This window comes from Coturnix japonica, chromosome 5 (assembly GCF_054131305.1).
Source record: "Coturnix japonica strain WE chromosome 5, WE-NBRP24, whole genome shotgun sequence".
Taxonomy (NCBI): Eukaryota; Metazoa; Chordata; class Aves; order Galliformes; family Phasianidae; genus Coturnix; species Coturnix japonica.
The window spans coordinates 42,763,032-42,778,469 of NC_140667.1; the positions used below are offsets into that span (position 1 = coordinate 42,763,032).

The following is a 15,438-nucleotide window of genomic DNA, read 5'->3' on the forward strand; positions in this document are numbered from 1 at the left end:
TCGACAGCGGCCGCGACCGGCTAGAGCGCCCCGCGGCGGCTGGAGGGCAGCGGAGGATGCCGGGATCGTGGCGGAACCATGGGGGCGGGCCGGGGGGAGCCGAGCCCGGCAGCGCTTCTTTGCGCTCCAGGACCGAGTCGTGCAGGGCGTAACATCATTTTCACTGCTCCTTCTGAGAAGCATCTTCTGCAACCATATACATCTGTGCCTAGTTAGGCACCACTGTGACAATATCAAACAGCGCTGCCGTTTTCCATTCAAAATAACGACAAAGGTGGGTGCGTTTTTGTTCTGTTGTCAGCACGGTTCAAGCACAATGAGAAGTGTGTGTCATTGAACGATGCACACAGAGAAAACAAGATCAGCTTTTTATTGACAACAGGCCCACACACTTTGAGCTTTGGAACTGAGTCAAAAAATAGGTTAAGTTTGAGTGCAGACCTCCATGCTGTAGGGATTATAAAAAGCACGTAGAGGTCAGTGCTGGGGCCCATCCTATTTAATATCTTATCATTTGGATGAGGGAACTGAACGTACCATCAGTGTGTACCAAGTTAAGGGTAGGAACTGAACTACTTGAGAGTAGGAAGGCCCTACAGAGGGACCTGGTCAGGCTGGAGGGCTGGGCTGAGGTCAATGGGATGGTGTGCAACAAACCCTAAGTGCTGGGTGCTGCACTTTGATCACAACCCCATGCAACACTACAGGCTACAAAGCTGCACAGAGGAAAAGGAGCTGGAGTGTTGGTTGATGCTCAGCTGAACATTAACCAGGAGGAGGCTCAGGGGAACATGTTGTCTCTGCAACTGACTGAAAGGAGGCTGTGGTGAAGTTGGGGTTGGCATCTTCTCTCAGGTAACAGCAGCAGGATGAGAGGAACGGCCTCAAATTGTGCCAGGGGACGGTCAGATTAAATAACAAGAATTTATTCTTAGAAAGTGGGGAGACATTCGAACAGGTTACTCAGGGAAGTGGTGGAATCACCGTCCCTGAAGGTGTTAAGAGAAAGGGTAGATGTAGCACTGAGGGACATGGTTCAGTGGGCAGTAGTGGTGGTAGGTGGATGGACTAGATGATCTTTGAAGGTTGTTTTTTTTTTTACGAGCTTTATGATTCTATGATGTAATTGTCACAGATAAGTTAATGCAATTCAAGGGATTTTTTTTAATGTTTAAATATAGGACCGCTACATTATGTAGCTACAGAAATGATATTTTTATGATATTCTTGTAACAGAAAATAAAAGGTTCAATTTCAAGTATTAGTATCAAGTAAATATTAACAAGCTCTGCCAGCCTAAACCTATTTATTAAAAGGAGAGAAGTTTCAAGGTCAGTTTATGGCACAACAAAGGAAGGAAAATTAAAGTTGTGGATAATTTGCAAACAAGCAAAGAAATAACTCACTGCTTTACATATTTCTGTTTGCAGTTTCATATAAACTTCAATCAGAAATCTACATCCTGAAAAATATAGCATTTCAAAGTGGCGTTTGCACACATGACTTCTCAATGCCATTGCTTGGCTGTATTACTTCAGCACATTACAGAGATGACATGTGCACAACAGGATTATATACAAAACAAAATCTTAATTTTTAAAAAGTAGTGCTGTCATGTCAAAATTCACGTCATACTACACATACCAGCAGTGGAAATTCAGGGAACAGAATTCAGACTATATGTATAATGTAACACTCTAACCTATCAAGAAACCATCGCTGTAAACAAATATTTACTGAGAGGTAAGAGCCCTTTCAAGTGAGTACTACTTGATGTTGAATGCATACTTTCAACTAACTACCATCCAGTTCATGCTAATTTTCAATGTCACTATTGTGCAATGATACTACATTAGGATATTTTGATAAAGAAATTTGGGTTTATTTTCAAAAGATATTCTTAGAATGCCTGTGATGTTAATGCATTGAATACGGCTTACATACTGTATCTATAACATATCTCCATATAATTTATATGTAAACAGAATTGTATTTCAAGCACCATTTAGTAAAACGAAACATCAATTTTTGCACTAAGTTGGAAGTCAAGTTCGTTCACCCCATCACACACTCATTCTGGGTATCAAAACAAATGTGTTACAATGAATAGAACAACCTATCTCCCATCCTTTGCTCCCTGTTTTCTTCGTTTTTTTTTCCTCAGCATCAGAAACAGCATGATAAAAAATTTTAAGGTGCATGAATAAAGGCCATTCCTGAAAAAGCTACAACATTCTGACAGACAGTCAAAAAGCATTTCAGAAGGAGCACCCACACAGACATAAATATTCATTCTTAGAAGAGCTACTTGCACAGAGGTCATTGCAGAATGCAGGAATGCAACTTACGGATGTGGCACTGATTTTATGGCACCCAGATCTTCCCCATTTTCCTTTCTCCTAGACTCAGTTACAGCTCTATGATACTGAAAGGCCAGAATTAAGGGTTGAGTTTGCAGAGGAAAAGATAACAAAGTAGAAATATAAAAGAAAACCTGTTTAACCCATCGTGATACTTTTATGATAAAAACAGTGGTATAACCAGAAGGAGTATAAAAAAAAAAAAAAAAACACAAACCTAACATTAAAAAGAAATTAAAAAGTTATTTACCAAAAGACAAAATGGCAAAGCAAAAATCCTACCTCAAACATGAACTTGGAAACTACAAGTAAAACTAAAAGTAAAACCAAAAAGTGTTAGAACGTCAGAAGTACTCTGGAATCTTTCAGTGAAAGTCATGATCTACTGTACACTGGAGATTTTAATTGCCAAGCAATACATTTACAGATTTAGGTTTCTCCTGCAGGATGGGCCATTTCAAAAGCAGACCAGCAGGACTAAAAAGTTGACATCAAGTCATTCGAAGATTGAATCATAAAACAGGTTACCTAAGATAAACAGAATGTAGGGTATTTTTTCCCCTATCTGAAGTGTTTTCTTATATCTAGCAACCTATGAATACAATTTATTAGTTCTATCTATTTTTGTATTAGTATGGGAAAAAACTGGTTGACAGCAGTTTTTGGCACCTTTTGTGTTCTTCATAGGATTTTTCAAAACGATTTTTTTTTTAAAATGCAAGTTACAGCTGCTAGATGTGTATGTTTGATGACGAGTAATTTCAGTAACTTCAATACTGTTACTCTTGTAGTAGGAGTGCTGTGGTTTTTTAGATTAGCGCCAATTTTTCGGTATTTGAAGATTCCCCCAAAACTTTGAGCTCCAGCCAACCTTTCATTCCTGCTTCCACAACTCTGAAATGAACCCAGTTTGTGCAACATCCACACAGTAAAATGGTAACAGAGACGTAGTGTTTTGACAATAGAGGGGAAAAAATCATGATGTCATTTATTCTCTTCCGTACTCAAGTGGTTTCTAGCAGATTCCAGAGACATATTCATAGCTGCTTGAAGCATGTCTTCCTCACTCATATCACCTCCTAAAGGAAACAGATGTATATAAATTGTAATAAATGCACAGATTCAGTTCTTAACCATAATTAAATGCTTTAATTGCTCCTTTTGATCAGGCCTACACTTTCCCAGTCAAACTAAATAACAAAAAGCAAAGCCAGAGCTCAGTCTAATAGCTCGCCCTGGAACAAAGTACTGACATGCACAATAAAACAAACTTTTCAAGAAAGTGGTCCTTTCCTTCACTGCCAAAAAGAGCAATGGCTGTGATGCACAGTCTGAACTGCTGCTGGGCTGAGAAATAAAGCAGGTAAGGAAAGTGAGGAAGAAGAGCACAAAACAAAGGAAAATAAACTATACTGAGGTCTGTCTATTTACAAACGTAAATAAAATATATTTCAGTGTTGGAAATAAGTTTAAAAAACAGTACCTGGATCAGCTTCCAGAGTGCTTGAGTTTATAGTTGGTTTATCATGTAGGTTCAGGGTCAGATCCTGCTGCTGTAGCTGTTGTTGCTGCCTGAAATAATTATACATTTATTAGGAAGAATAACATCAGTGTGACTCCTATATCAAGTCTATTTCTTTGTTAAGGAAGGCCTAGTGTTAGATGTATAAGCTGCCATTTGAAATATTAACCCACCACACCTCCTGAAACCTCTTCAATTGTTTCCTCTGCTAAGCTTCATGTTGGGATATCTGAAATTACAAATTACAGGCCTGTTTCCCCAGAATTCAGGCATCCTGCATTAGTATCCTCTCATGCAATATCTGTCACCTCCTTTCTGCAGCATTTCTCCCTTATCTAAATTTCCTCCATCACTGGGAAGTAGAGACAAGCAAAGACTAGAATAAAACCACAAATATGTATTAAGGCAGCACTCCAGAAAAGAGGAATTAAGTATCATCTAGAAATTTTCTGTGTGATGTTCACTAGAGACATAATTACCAGGAGTCTTAGAGAACAGGTATTCTGCAGGAAAATTATTATTACAGTAGCAGAAATACTCTAACATATTTCTTTGCTTTCCTTCCTAAGACTAATGGTACACTACTAACAGCTCCCCTCTTATTTACAGGCTTCATTTCTAAAGAATGCATGGGAATAGCAAAATTGTAGCACTGCCATGAAAACAGGTTGAGGGTTAAATCAAGCTGGATCTCAGACAGAAATCCACCCACAGCCCCAAAGCACTGAACAATAAGACATTTACTTCCAAATGCAGTTTTAGTTTTCTATTGGCTACTTTACTTTTCAAAATATGCTTGTCTTCTACTGCGCAGATCTTCTGAAGAAGGAGAGTCTGTCTGACTGGTGTGTGGTGGCTGAGAAGCATTTTGTGGTAATGAGTTTGAGAACTCACTTTGACGATTACCTAAAATCAGAATGAGACATGTCCATCCTACAGTAAAATTATAGCTTTTTTCCTTAATATAAAGACAAACAACACAAAACCCAAACACATCATTCTTCAGATTCGATGGAAACAGATCTGTTAATGAAATAAGCACCTAGGCTAATTTCATAGTCACCTTCTCACCCCAGAACTGGTTCCCTTCTGCCACCTTTTGCCTACTTGTTCTTGCCTCCTAAAAATCCAGCGCTAATATTAAAGTTGTAACTTTTCAAACAGCAGAAAGGAGACACTAGAAAGTCTGGATTATCCTTCTGTGTCTCAAAGCCAGTCTTTTCAGAACCTGAAGCATTTTGAAAGCAGCTGTCTGCAGCTGGTTTCAGTAGCTGCTAAAGCATAAGCAACAAGAACACTGCAAGAGATTTAAAAAAGCACCGTACCTTGCATGCTGAGTTGAATGGCTCTACGAAGATCAGCTTCTTCATCTTCCATATCAATTTCCTGCCTACTTAGAGCCAGAGCTCTTTGAAAATTCTCCTCATCTTCATCTAACATGCTTGTCCCATCAAAAGGATGGCTAACTTCTATCGCTTGGTCCACATCACTTCTGGGTAGCCTGTGAAGTTGATGAGATTTATAACATTCAAACCACAATAATTATTTCTTCTACTGAGAGATTTAAAGTAGTTTGTGCTGATTTAACTCTTTTTTTAAAAAAAAACTTTGGCAAAAAGTGACAATTATGATAATCAGAAATATTTTATTCCTATGTAAAAGAAAATAGCATGAAAGAACTGCAAGTACTTTTCAGCTACAAGAATGAAAATATCGATACTATCGAAACATATGCTTACATGTTGATGAGAATCTGCTTTACAGAAGAAACTTCAAAAGCGCTATTAAACAAATATTCAACTCATTTGAACCTATTTCAAGACAGTTACACCCACAGATAAAAGTGCACATGGTCTCTTCCTCAGGAATCTTTGATGATAACACTACAGCAAAACATCTTCTGTAAACTATACGTAATTTTGCAGCACTTCCAAGTAGCTCACTATTTTTATTAGATCTGTTTACAACACCATGGTTTACTTTATGAAGTGTTAGAAATAACAATGTATTCATTCCTCAAAATTAATTCCTCTGAATTCTTCTGTCATATGATATGTAATATTCCTTTGGCCTGTTTGGATCAGCTAACCTCGTTCTGTCTCCTCCCAGCTCCTTGTGCTTCTCCCCCAGCACTTCACTGGCAAGTCAGAATGAGAAGCTGAAACATTCTTGGCTTTGTGCAGCACAGCTCAGCCACAATTAAAACATCAGTGCATTGTCAACACTGTTCTACTCCCAAAGCCAAAACATAACATCATACTATACACTATGAAGAAAATAACTCTGTTCCAGTTGAAACTAGGTCATCAACTGATTTGGCTTTATAGTGTGCAATAGAACACATTGATCTTGAGGTACTTCTAATTACATCTTAAAGTGGTTGTTTTCATGTTCTCACTAATCATGGAAACAAATCTTACTGAACATTATTAAAAGGAAGTCTGTTTACCTTACCTCTGGTCTCTTGATTGTGCAGTCTCTTCTCCAATGAGTTTTGGTCTCTGCACTTGCTGAACTCGAATCATCTGCAACAGTTGATCAGCCTCACAGTCTGGCAGGTCACCTTTTACTACAAATATGGAATAACCTGAAAAATAGAAACCGTAGGTCTACAGCATTAGGCTGCACACATAAATTATCTGAAATGCACACTTACATGGAATACAATGATGTGCAGTCTATTAAAATATAAGGCTCAAACTCTCATTGCAAGAATTTGGGTTATTTCACTATTTCAATAACAAAACTAAGGCTAGTTAACTGAATAGATAAGTTCTAATAAATAATGATTACCTGCTTTAATTAAGGAGATTAAACATCTGCAAACTACTATTACCTTCCTGTTGTAATTGCGCCAAGAAAAGTGCAAGATATGTATCTGATATTAGTTCTGGACCCATCAAGAGAGAGTTCAAGTTAAACCACTGCAATTAAGAAAAAAAAGTTTGAGAAAATAAATTAGCATAAACATGACTCAATAATCCATTTCTGTACATTGCGGTCGTTTTCTAAAATCAAATCATCAAATAAAATAAATCAGCAAATTAAAAGTCTACTGAAGCACAGTACCTACACTGCTCAAAGCTTCCCTTCAAAAACTCTTCAGCTAACAGATGTGAAACATGTAAGTGACTGCATGCTCTATCCCCTTCCTGAACACAGGCAGCAGGCAAACAGATCAAAACACAAACCTAAAGATGGCAGAAGAATCACTTCAGGCATAGTTTCAAAATACTGCTTGATCTTTCTTTTAAAACTGCTCAGAGATACATGAAGAAAGAAGCCCTTCAAAAGTTAACACTGTATCTCAATATATTTGTAGGTACAGGAAACAGAAATTGAATTCACTCTATTCTATTAATTAAACATGCTGCCTTTAATAGATGATGATACTACAAACTACTGTTTACAACTCTGGGAGATAACTGTTGAACTTAAAAATTTAGAAAAATGAACTTAAATTTAATGTGCTACTTATACAGCATTACATTACAATGTGAGTCAATCGAGATTAATACATATGCAGGTTACTTTCAGATGCCTGAAAACAATCCATTATATATAATATTTCCACTAGGGGGAAAATATACTCAATAAGTATGGCAAAATGAACTACCTGGTGTATTCCATTTTTATAGCAATCAATTTAAAGAATATTTTTATATTCCATAGCCATTCAACATTAGCCAATTTGAATGAGAATGCACCATTTCAGACAGAAAAGTCCTATCTCTATTGACACAAAAATGCATTTGTCTGCCCAAACTACTGCATATGAAATTCTACACTTGCAGCCAGGGCTAAACTGTAATTCACCTGGCAAATTCAAAGTCAACTATCTACCATTCTTAAATTGTCAGTCAAAAGCACCTTGTCCACTAAGATAAGGTAAAGAAAACAAACTGCATAAGAATGGGGAAAGAATTAAAAGGTTATGCAAAGATAGACAGATTACTGACAAACTATAAGAAGTACAGAGGACAGAGGTTTAGACAACTAACTGTGCTTTAACTGTAACAGAAAAGCAGCAGGTGAAAGCAAAAGTCAGGCTGTTTTGTCTTTCCCTTCTCATTACTCTCTAGATAACAGAACCTTGTGTTTTCTTTCTTTGGCTACAAACCACATGAGAAAACAAAATGCATACCCCATCCAATTAAACATGTTGTAAGCTACAACAGTATCTCAAACAAATTTCAGCTGATGTGGCTGTAATTCTACCAGGGAGCTTATCCAACCCTTTAAAAGGCCATTCAGCCTTTTCAATTTCAAGCACACCAAAAAAATGCCTGTAAACAATAATCAGCCAATCTCTGAAACTGCACCAGAACTGTAGAGTTTAGTCTGCTTATTTGCAGGCTAAATTATACTACTTTACACTGGATGACAACATAAGTAATCTCCAATTGGAAAATCAAATGGGCAGGAAGACTTTTGCATGCTCTTTTCTAATTTAAAAGGCTTTTGTGTTTTGTTTTTTTAATGGGACACTTTCCATGACCAGAAAAACCCAGTAACAACAAAAAAAATATCAAACACAAAGAAAATCAACCCCAAAACACCACACCAAACCAACTAATTTATGTTGTATAAGAGCTTTGCAGTACAATCCAGAACAATGGCTGGCTACTTAAAGACAGACTGCACTGACATTATAAGAGATCTGTGTGTGATTTGTGTTATTATACAGATACTACACATGTGTATGGCCATAACCTTTAATAGTTATTTCCTGCTAATAATCCAGCTGCTTCAGATAGATTTATACAATAGTGGAAATTTTTGACTCTACCTTGCTCTGCCTTATCCCTTGGATACCCTTAAATACCTGCAATTATTAATATTTATTAGTGCAACGGAACTTTGCAATCATATTTTTTTTCTGTTATTTCACACACAGAAAGAACTAGAGAACGTAAGAGCTCACAAGGGCTGCCTCAGCTACAGTTTCCTACAGGGCAGGTTCACAAGCAAATTGATCCTGGGATGTTTCCCTAAGGAAAAATGCAGGGGAAGCTTCCTGGCATTTCTGATATAGCAAACATTTACTCATTTATTTATATCTACTATTAAATCAAATAGCAGAAAAAGCCTGCAAATGGCCAACACATGGTCTACTTGAAACCACTTCTTCCACCCCCAATCTGAAGTCAGTTTTTAAATAAAGAAAGACAGTGTCACCTGTTTTCCTAACTTTCGAACTGTAAACCAGTGTTCCTTATAATTACAAATAAATGATTTTTCATTTCTGTAAAAAGAAAAACAAAAGGTATAGATAAAATTAAATAATATTGGAGTGCATATTAATGTTTTAAGTTCTTTGCCACCAGTAATTTAAACTTACAAAACAAACTTTCAGTAGTAAAACTGGTGATTTGGTGCTACAGAGGTACGCATACTGCTTTCATAACTTATGGTTATATCATTTCATCACATCAACATTACTGAAATCTCAAACTTGATGCTACAGACATTGAGATGTCACAAAGGCACAAAGGAGAGGTGCTTATATACACCCTCAAAAGAAGAAAAAACATCAAAGGGTCAGGGTGTAAGAAAATAAACACCAGAACACAACAGAGCTTAAATACTGATTTTAAAGAAACAAGTAACTGTTTTTCAGTATTTTTCCTAAAATTAAAGGAAACTGTGCTTAAAAAACGATGATAACAAAAAGTCTTACATAGGGTCGATCCCAAGCCTCTGATACTCTGGGCTGTTGAAGAGGATTAGTTCTAAACCCCAAACTTTCAAGGCATTGCTTATAACCTGTCAGAACAAACAAATGAACAGAAAAACCAACAACACCTTTTATGAGTCAAACCTATCCAATCCAACTTGAGCAAGAGCAACCGCTTTAGCTACTATAAACACTTATATTATTCTCATTAAGCTTTGATCTTAAAATCCTGCAGGGAAAATTAGGAATCACATTATTCAAAATGCCACCATCATCAATCTATGTGCAAATATAACATGCCTACCAAATCTAAGGGGGAGTATCAAAGTTGTGATTTAACTAAGACACGTTAATAAACTCACTGCTCCACTCAAAGCTGTAATTTCACCTCCCACAACTACTGCTTAAGTTGTCATCTCGTTGTTCTCCAGGTACCTCTCCTGTCTGCCCTCTCCTTGTAGTGCAATGTCATCAGCTTGGTGTTCAATACCACTGTTTTGGTTTGGTTAACGTATTTCCTATTAATTATTTTCCCATTACATTCCTTTAAAAGCAAAACAAAAAAAAACGAACAGAAAAACCCACAATTCAAAGTGCCCTGAAAGAACTGTAAAAACTGGATCACAGATACTGCAGCTTCTCTCATTCTGCAAATCATGGCAATAATTCTGTAACCTCTGCCAAAGACTTCACAGTCTATAATTTGAGAAGACAATCTCGAGTCTCTTTTTTTCACCTGTAGCCCATAAAAAGCGATTTGGAAAGCAAGCTTATTGCTAGCAGGTATGAGGGAGTCTATGCTTTGACTCTTTATTTAAAGACCCATAAACTGAATTATAGAACTGCTCAGATTGGAAATGACCTTCAAGATCATCAAGTCCAACTGCAACCAAGCCATACTACCCTAAAGAACAAACACAAGTCACCACTGCTCTTAATGTAATTCAAGATTCAAGTCTAACCATTAATGTCATTAAGCCTATAAAACAGAAACTAGATAATAGGTCAATGTCATTTAAATTGTATGACAACACATACACTCCATAAAGAAGAAAAAAAACCTGCCAGTCTAGAGCACAGCTTACTTGAATTGAGAAGAATCCACTGTCATCCATGTTTACAGAAGGCTGCTGCTCAGCATATGAGGTTGGAGGAAGGAAAAGTTAAAAGTTGTGTCAGCATAAAAGTTCAGAAACAATTTCACTTAAAAATAATAATATGACTGTACATACATAAAACAACAATGAAATGTATTTTACTCTGTATGCTGATTACAACACCAACATTTGCATTTTTGTTAATAACTCAAACTTTTAAGCTGCAAATACTTACTGCTTAAAGGACAGACATGTACAGGAAATTCTGTTACCGTCTCTACCCCTGGCTTACTAAAACAAACAGTCAATCTCTTAGTCTTCTCCTTGCCATGCCTGACCATCTTACCCTTAAGATGAGGAGATAAGGTAACATGGCCCCCTGTAGAAGCACTATAAAGCTGTACAAATAACACTAAAAACCTCAAACCTGAAATGCCTGAATGAAAATATCAGCAAACTTCCAAAACATCAGCACTAGAAAATGAACCTTCTGTAATGATGACGGCATAGCAGGCCTTTGCTATACAATATTAGATTTTAAGAAGACATCATGCAATGTCAAGTTAAGATTTTACCTGTAAAAATGTTCTATATTCTTCGCTAGACACTCCTCCCTCTGCCATTCTCATTCTTTCTTCCTCATCCAACTGCTGTGCAATGGAGGATAGCTCTACCGGACTGAAGTACTCTCCTTGTAGCAAATTATTCAGACAGTGTTGAGCACATAATGAGCCTTCTTGCTAATATTAGGAAAGGAAAAAAACACCACTATGTCAAAAGCAATAACATATAGATGTTAATGATGCACTCTGCAGAAACATTCAATGATTTCATTCCAGCCCCCACTTCCCAGAATACTGTATTTTTTTCCATTTTTATTACAGTGTGAGCTGTAGAATACATTCCTGTGTTCCATTAATCTGACGATGGAAAAGAAAACAAACATATTTCCTGGAAGAAAATAAATTCTAAGTGAAAATGTTTTGGGAAACAGGGTAAAAATCACCTACAGTTTGTCCAAGTCACACAAGTACTTTGCAACCATCAGGAGAATCGATTCCGCTCCCTTCAAATCATCACTGTATGAAATAAGAAACTCATTCTTTTCTTTTTTTAATCTCTAATTCCCAGTAACAAATATTCTCCACAAGGGACACTCTTTTTCTTTGTTAAACTTGTGTTCCCTATGAGGTTTGGGAAATATCTGCTTTCCACATGTGGCTAAAGAAAAACAGAGCATTGAGACTTTGCAAAAAGAGGAATTACAGTTTCCCATGAAAAACAATCTCTCTCTAAAAAATAACAGGCGAGTTAGTTAACCTACGAGTGCAAGACAAGTTTAACATCAGCTATAAAAAGCAGCTTTCCTCTTTGCATCAATGCTCGTTTATATTAACATTAAGAATGTGCATTAGGACAAATGTGTTTGAAACAAAACAAAATCGTCAAAGAATTAAAACTCCACAGAAAGTAAAGAATAGAAGAGCATGCCTTGTAAGAATGTTATTTAAATGTCCACTCTTCCATCATACAAGTCAGCTGCACAAATCTCCCTTGGTCTCCCTCACAGCAGGATCCCTGAAACTTCATAGATTACAATACCTTCTGAAGGTACCACCACTCAATTGAATATTGAGTTCAAGCTGGACAGGCTGTACAGCCTAAGTACAATGGAATTCAAAAGCCTCATCTTTCACAGCTTCTCCAGCTTGTTTATCCCACAAAATGAAACTCCAGACTAAACAGCAACTCCTGCCCTGCTGGAAGCACATTCCTGCTGCTGGCCCCATGACACAGCTAAGACCTGCCAATGGTCACAGATTGTTTCCACCAGAAGCATATGAAATAATTAGGAACAAATCAAGCCTGGGATAACTTTGTTAAAATGAGTCATATTACAAGTTTAGGCTCTAATTTCTTTGAAAGGGCCCTTCTGTACTGATGTAATAACTTATTAAAAGCAACAACAAAAACCCACAGAACTGTACAGCTAACTCTGTTTATCTGTTAACTAAACCAACTACTACGCATAAGAACAACGGATAGAAACCAGTATCACCTAAACAGATCCCACAAAACGATACAAAAATATAAGCAAAGCTGCAGAGTGACCGGCAAAGCAGATAAAGGGCACTGTAGTGTAACAACAGAGGTCGCAGGCAGCTGCTACGTGTGAGCCCTGACACAGCACAGCAGTTTCCAGAAGCATTTGTTCTCCCAACAGGAAGCTCAGCTCAGCTCAGCACTCGATGCCGTCCCTCACAGCGCCGCACACCCACAGCGGGCAGCTTTGGTGTCCGAGCTCACAGAACCCGCCCCACGTACCGCTGCTCGCCTTCCTGCTCGGCCACAGACGAGCAGCAGCCCCACCGGAGATGGGGCAGGGGAACAGGGCAGCCCCAGAGCAGCGCAAGGCCGGGAGATACAACTGCCGCCTCCCCAGAGCGCAGCCCCATTCCCGCCCCACAACATCTCACTCACCCGCTCGTGGAAGATCGACTCCATGTTTATTATCAACGGCACGGCCTCCGCCTCACATGACCCGCGCAGCCAATCGCAGCTCGCCTCGCCGTGCCGCAGCAGCGCCCCCTGGCGGCTGGAGGTCCCGGCAGCTCGGCCGCACGACGCGCTTGCGCGGTTCTGGAGCAGCCGGAAACGTGCGGTCCTTCCTTCCGTGTGGCGGTGAGTTAATAAAGCGTCATGTGCGAGGTACCGCCTCGGTTAGCTCATAAACCTCCTATAAACGCATTAACTCCACACCACACAGACTAAGAAAAAAGGAAATTATTTTTGCATAGTTTTGGTTTTTTTTTTTCTTTATTACATGAAGTCTTTTCTCCCCCAACTCCAGAGCGGAACCTCTGGGGGCAGATATTTCTCAATTCCAGGGGCTTCACAGAATCAAAACAGCTTTATAATATATCACCTTCCATAAAGTAACAATAGGAATTAAAGTAGCAGTGACAAACTGTAGGCGTTCTATTCTGTAGCTTGGTAGGGTCTCGAGAGAAAAAACATAACCATATTGTTTCAATGCATGAGATCAGGTGATGAACAGAGCAGAAAGTTTCCCCATTCATTAGCAGCCTTTATTTCCAGGTCTTTTCTTCGCCGGGTCTCAGCTCCCTGTGTGGGAAGAAAACAAAGGGTGGAGGCTGAAATTAGGATAGATGGTGTGGGATAATTAACAAGCATTTAAAATTAGTCTAGAGTCACAGAATCACACAGAATCACAGAATGACCCAGGTTGGAAGGGACCTCAAGGATCATGTAGTTCCAACCCCCCTGCCTGGCAGGGCCACCAAACATACACCTTTACTAGATCAGGTTGCCCAGGGCCCCGTCCAACCTGGCCTTGAACACCTCCAAGGACGGGGCATCCACAACCTCCCTGGGCAGCCTGTTCCAGGGCCTAACCACTCTCCTAGTGAAGAACTTCCCCCTAACATCCAACCTAAATCTTCCCTCTTTTAACTTAAACCATTTCCCCATGTCCTGCTATTGTCAGCCCTTTCGAAGAGTTTACTCCCCTCCTGGGAGTAAGTTCCCTTCAGGTATTGAAAGGCTGCAATGAGGTCACCCCGCAACCTTCTCTTCTCCAGGCTGAACAAACCCAACTCCCTCAGCCTGTCCTCATAGGGGAGGTGCTCCAGCCCCCACCCTCCTAAACTTTTACTTTACGACCCAAAGCTTCAAAGGATTGAGTCCTACCATTAATTATAAATAAACCTCTGCTGAGTTAACAGATGGTGTTTCTTACATGAGACCCCAAAGGCAAAAATCTAACTCCTTCCAATCCAAAAATCCATTGCTTTAGTGGGAAGACAAATAGAGGCGAAAGTGGAAAGCGCTTAGGAGATATGGTTGAGTGGTTTGTTGTAAAGAAGTACTTTTAAAAGTCTATCTGGGAAAACAACCTATAATACATATAATGTTAAAAGGCAGGACCAAGCAGACCTCCTGTACAATAAGCTCTTGTTTCGGAAGGCTGAGAGCTTCTCATCGTTCCATCTGTCCAGGTAGCATCCAACCACAAATCCCAAGGGAACCAGGATGTGAACCCAGTGGTCACGCACAGCTTGGGCAAAATTCACCATGGCTGCTAGAAAGAAAAAGTACAACAGTAAGAGTTGGTAATAAATCTGTACGTGGAAGCTGGAACATTTAATCACACTTAGTGATTACCCTGGGATAATATGTATACAGGCCATTAAACACATCCAATGCAGGCTGAACAGACTCAGGGCTCTCAGCCTGGTCTCAAAAGCACATACAAGTCTCTCAGAAACAGCCTTAAACAACGGTCAGGTCTTAGAAATGGGATTTTAACCTAAAATGGGAGAGGAACGCCTCTTTTACGGCATTAGAGGTGAAATGTATGTTCAAAGCAACCTAGATCAATATACTCATTAAAATAACTCAATTATACATCAGCTTGTTGCTTTACAAAACATCAGAAACGCATTCAATAATGCACCATCTCACAGATGTAGGTGTTATTATCACAGACACCCAACTCGAGCACAGCCCCACACCGGCGTCCTGCAGGAAGGTCCGGCGGACAGCGAGGAGCTGGGCTGTCAGAGGGCAGACACAAGCCCCGCCCGAGCCGAGCTCCCAAGGCGCCCCCTGGGCCTACCCTCCCGGTACCGACCCTCGGGAAGGCGGCTGCCAGCGCACCAACAACACGAGACGCCACCCCGTCACCTACCGAGACCCGCAAACACTCCGCACCGCACCAGGCCCCACGCAGCGGCCACCCCAAGGACAACAGGCGGCGCG

General features: G+C 39.4%; 2 protein-coding genes across 14 annotated transcripts; both read right to left on the reverse strand.

The window, feature by feature from the left end:
* Window positions 1-1,289: 1,289 nt before the first annotated feature.
* On the reverse strand, window positions 1,290-13,186 carry ATXN3 (ataxin 3). Of its 10 annotated transcripts, none has more exons than XM_015865262.3 (12): window positions 13,138-13,186; window positions 11,232-11,396; window positions 10,645-10,689; window positions 9,563-9,648; window positions 9,061-9,127; window positions 8,672-8,707; window positions 6,719-6,806; window positions 6,337-6,469; window positions 5,208-5,383; window positions 4,665-4,788; window positions 3,844-3,932; window positions 1,290-3,439 (listed from the first exon to the last, which is right to left on the reverse strand). In XM_015865262.3, exons 1-12 carry the CDS (start codon window positions 13,159-13,161, stop codon window positions 3,345-3,347), a joined length of 1,128 nt encoding a protein of 375 aa, XP_015720748.2. In that variant the 5' UTR covers window positions 13,162-13,186; the 3' UTR covers window positions 1,290-3,344. The 10 variants fall into 10 exon arrangements, 7 of the variants coding, with proteins under 7 accessions (XP_015720748.2, XP_015720751.2, XP_015720749.2 ...); XM_015865265.3 differs by having other exon boundaries at window positions 12,982-13,186; XR_014946771.1 differs by having other exon boundaries at window positions 3,312-3,439; window positions 4,627-4,788; window positions 12,982-13,186.
* Window positions 13,187-13,443: 257 nt separating this feature from the next.
* Window positions 13,444-15,425, reverse strand: NDUFB1 (NADH:ubiquinone oxidoreductase subunit B1). 4 transcript variants are annotated; one of them, XM_015865268.3, is made up of 3 exons: window positions 15,368-15,425; window positions 14,614-14,755; window positions 13,444-13,782 (listed from the first exon to the last, which is right to left on the reverse strand). In XM_015865268.3, exons 2-3 carry the CDS (start codon window positions 14,751-14,753, stop codon window positions 13,746-13,748), a joined length of 177 nt encoding a protein of 58 aa, XP_015720754.1. In that variant the 5' UTR covers window positions 14,754-14,755; window positions 15,368-15,425; the 3' UTR covers window positions 13,444-13,745. The 4 variants fall into 4 exon arrangements, with proteins under 4 accessions (XP_015720754.1, XP_015720753.1, XP_085405515.1 ...); XM_015865267.3 differs by having other exon boundaries at window positions 14,614-14,758; XM_085549389.1 differs by having other exon boundaries at window positions 15,169-15,425.
* Between the last annotated feature and the right edge of the window lie 13 nt (window positions 15,426-15,438).

Bases quoted from the DNA above. Each gene is read 5' to 3' on its own strand.
- ATXN3 (XM_015865265.3), bottom strand. From the start codon at position 13,161: ATGGAGTCGATCTTCCACGAGCGGGTGAGTGAGATGTTGTGGGGCGGG. The intron at 10,690-11,231 runs GTAAAATCTTAA...TATGCTGAGCAG, and splicing joins AATATAGAACATTTTTACAG to CAGCCTTCTGTAAACATGGA. The intron at 6,470-6,718 runs GTAATAGTAGTT...TCTATTTTTCAG, and splicing joins GGCGCAATTACAACAGGAAG to GTTATTCCATATTTGTAGTA.
- NDUFB1 (XM_015865268.3), bottom strand. From the start codon at position 14,753: ATGGTGAATTTTGCCCAAGCTGTGCGTGACCACTGGGTTCACATCCTG. The intron at 13,783-14,613 runs GTCTGCTTGGTC...CTTCCCACACAG, and splicing joins AAGAGCTTATTGTACAGGAG to GGAGCTGAGACCCGGCGAAG.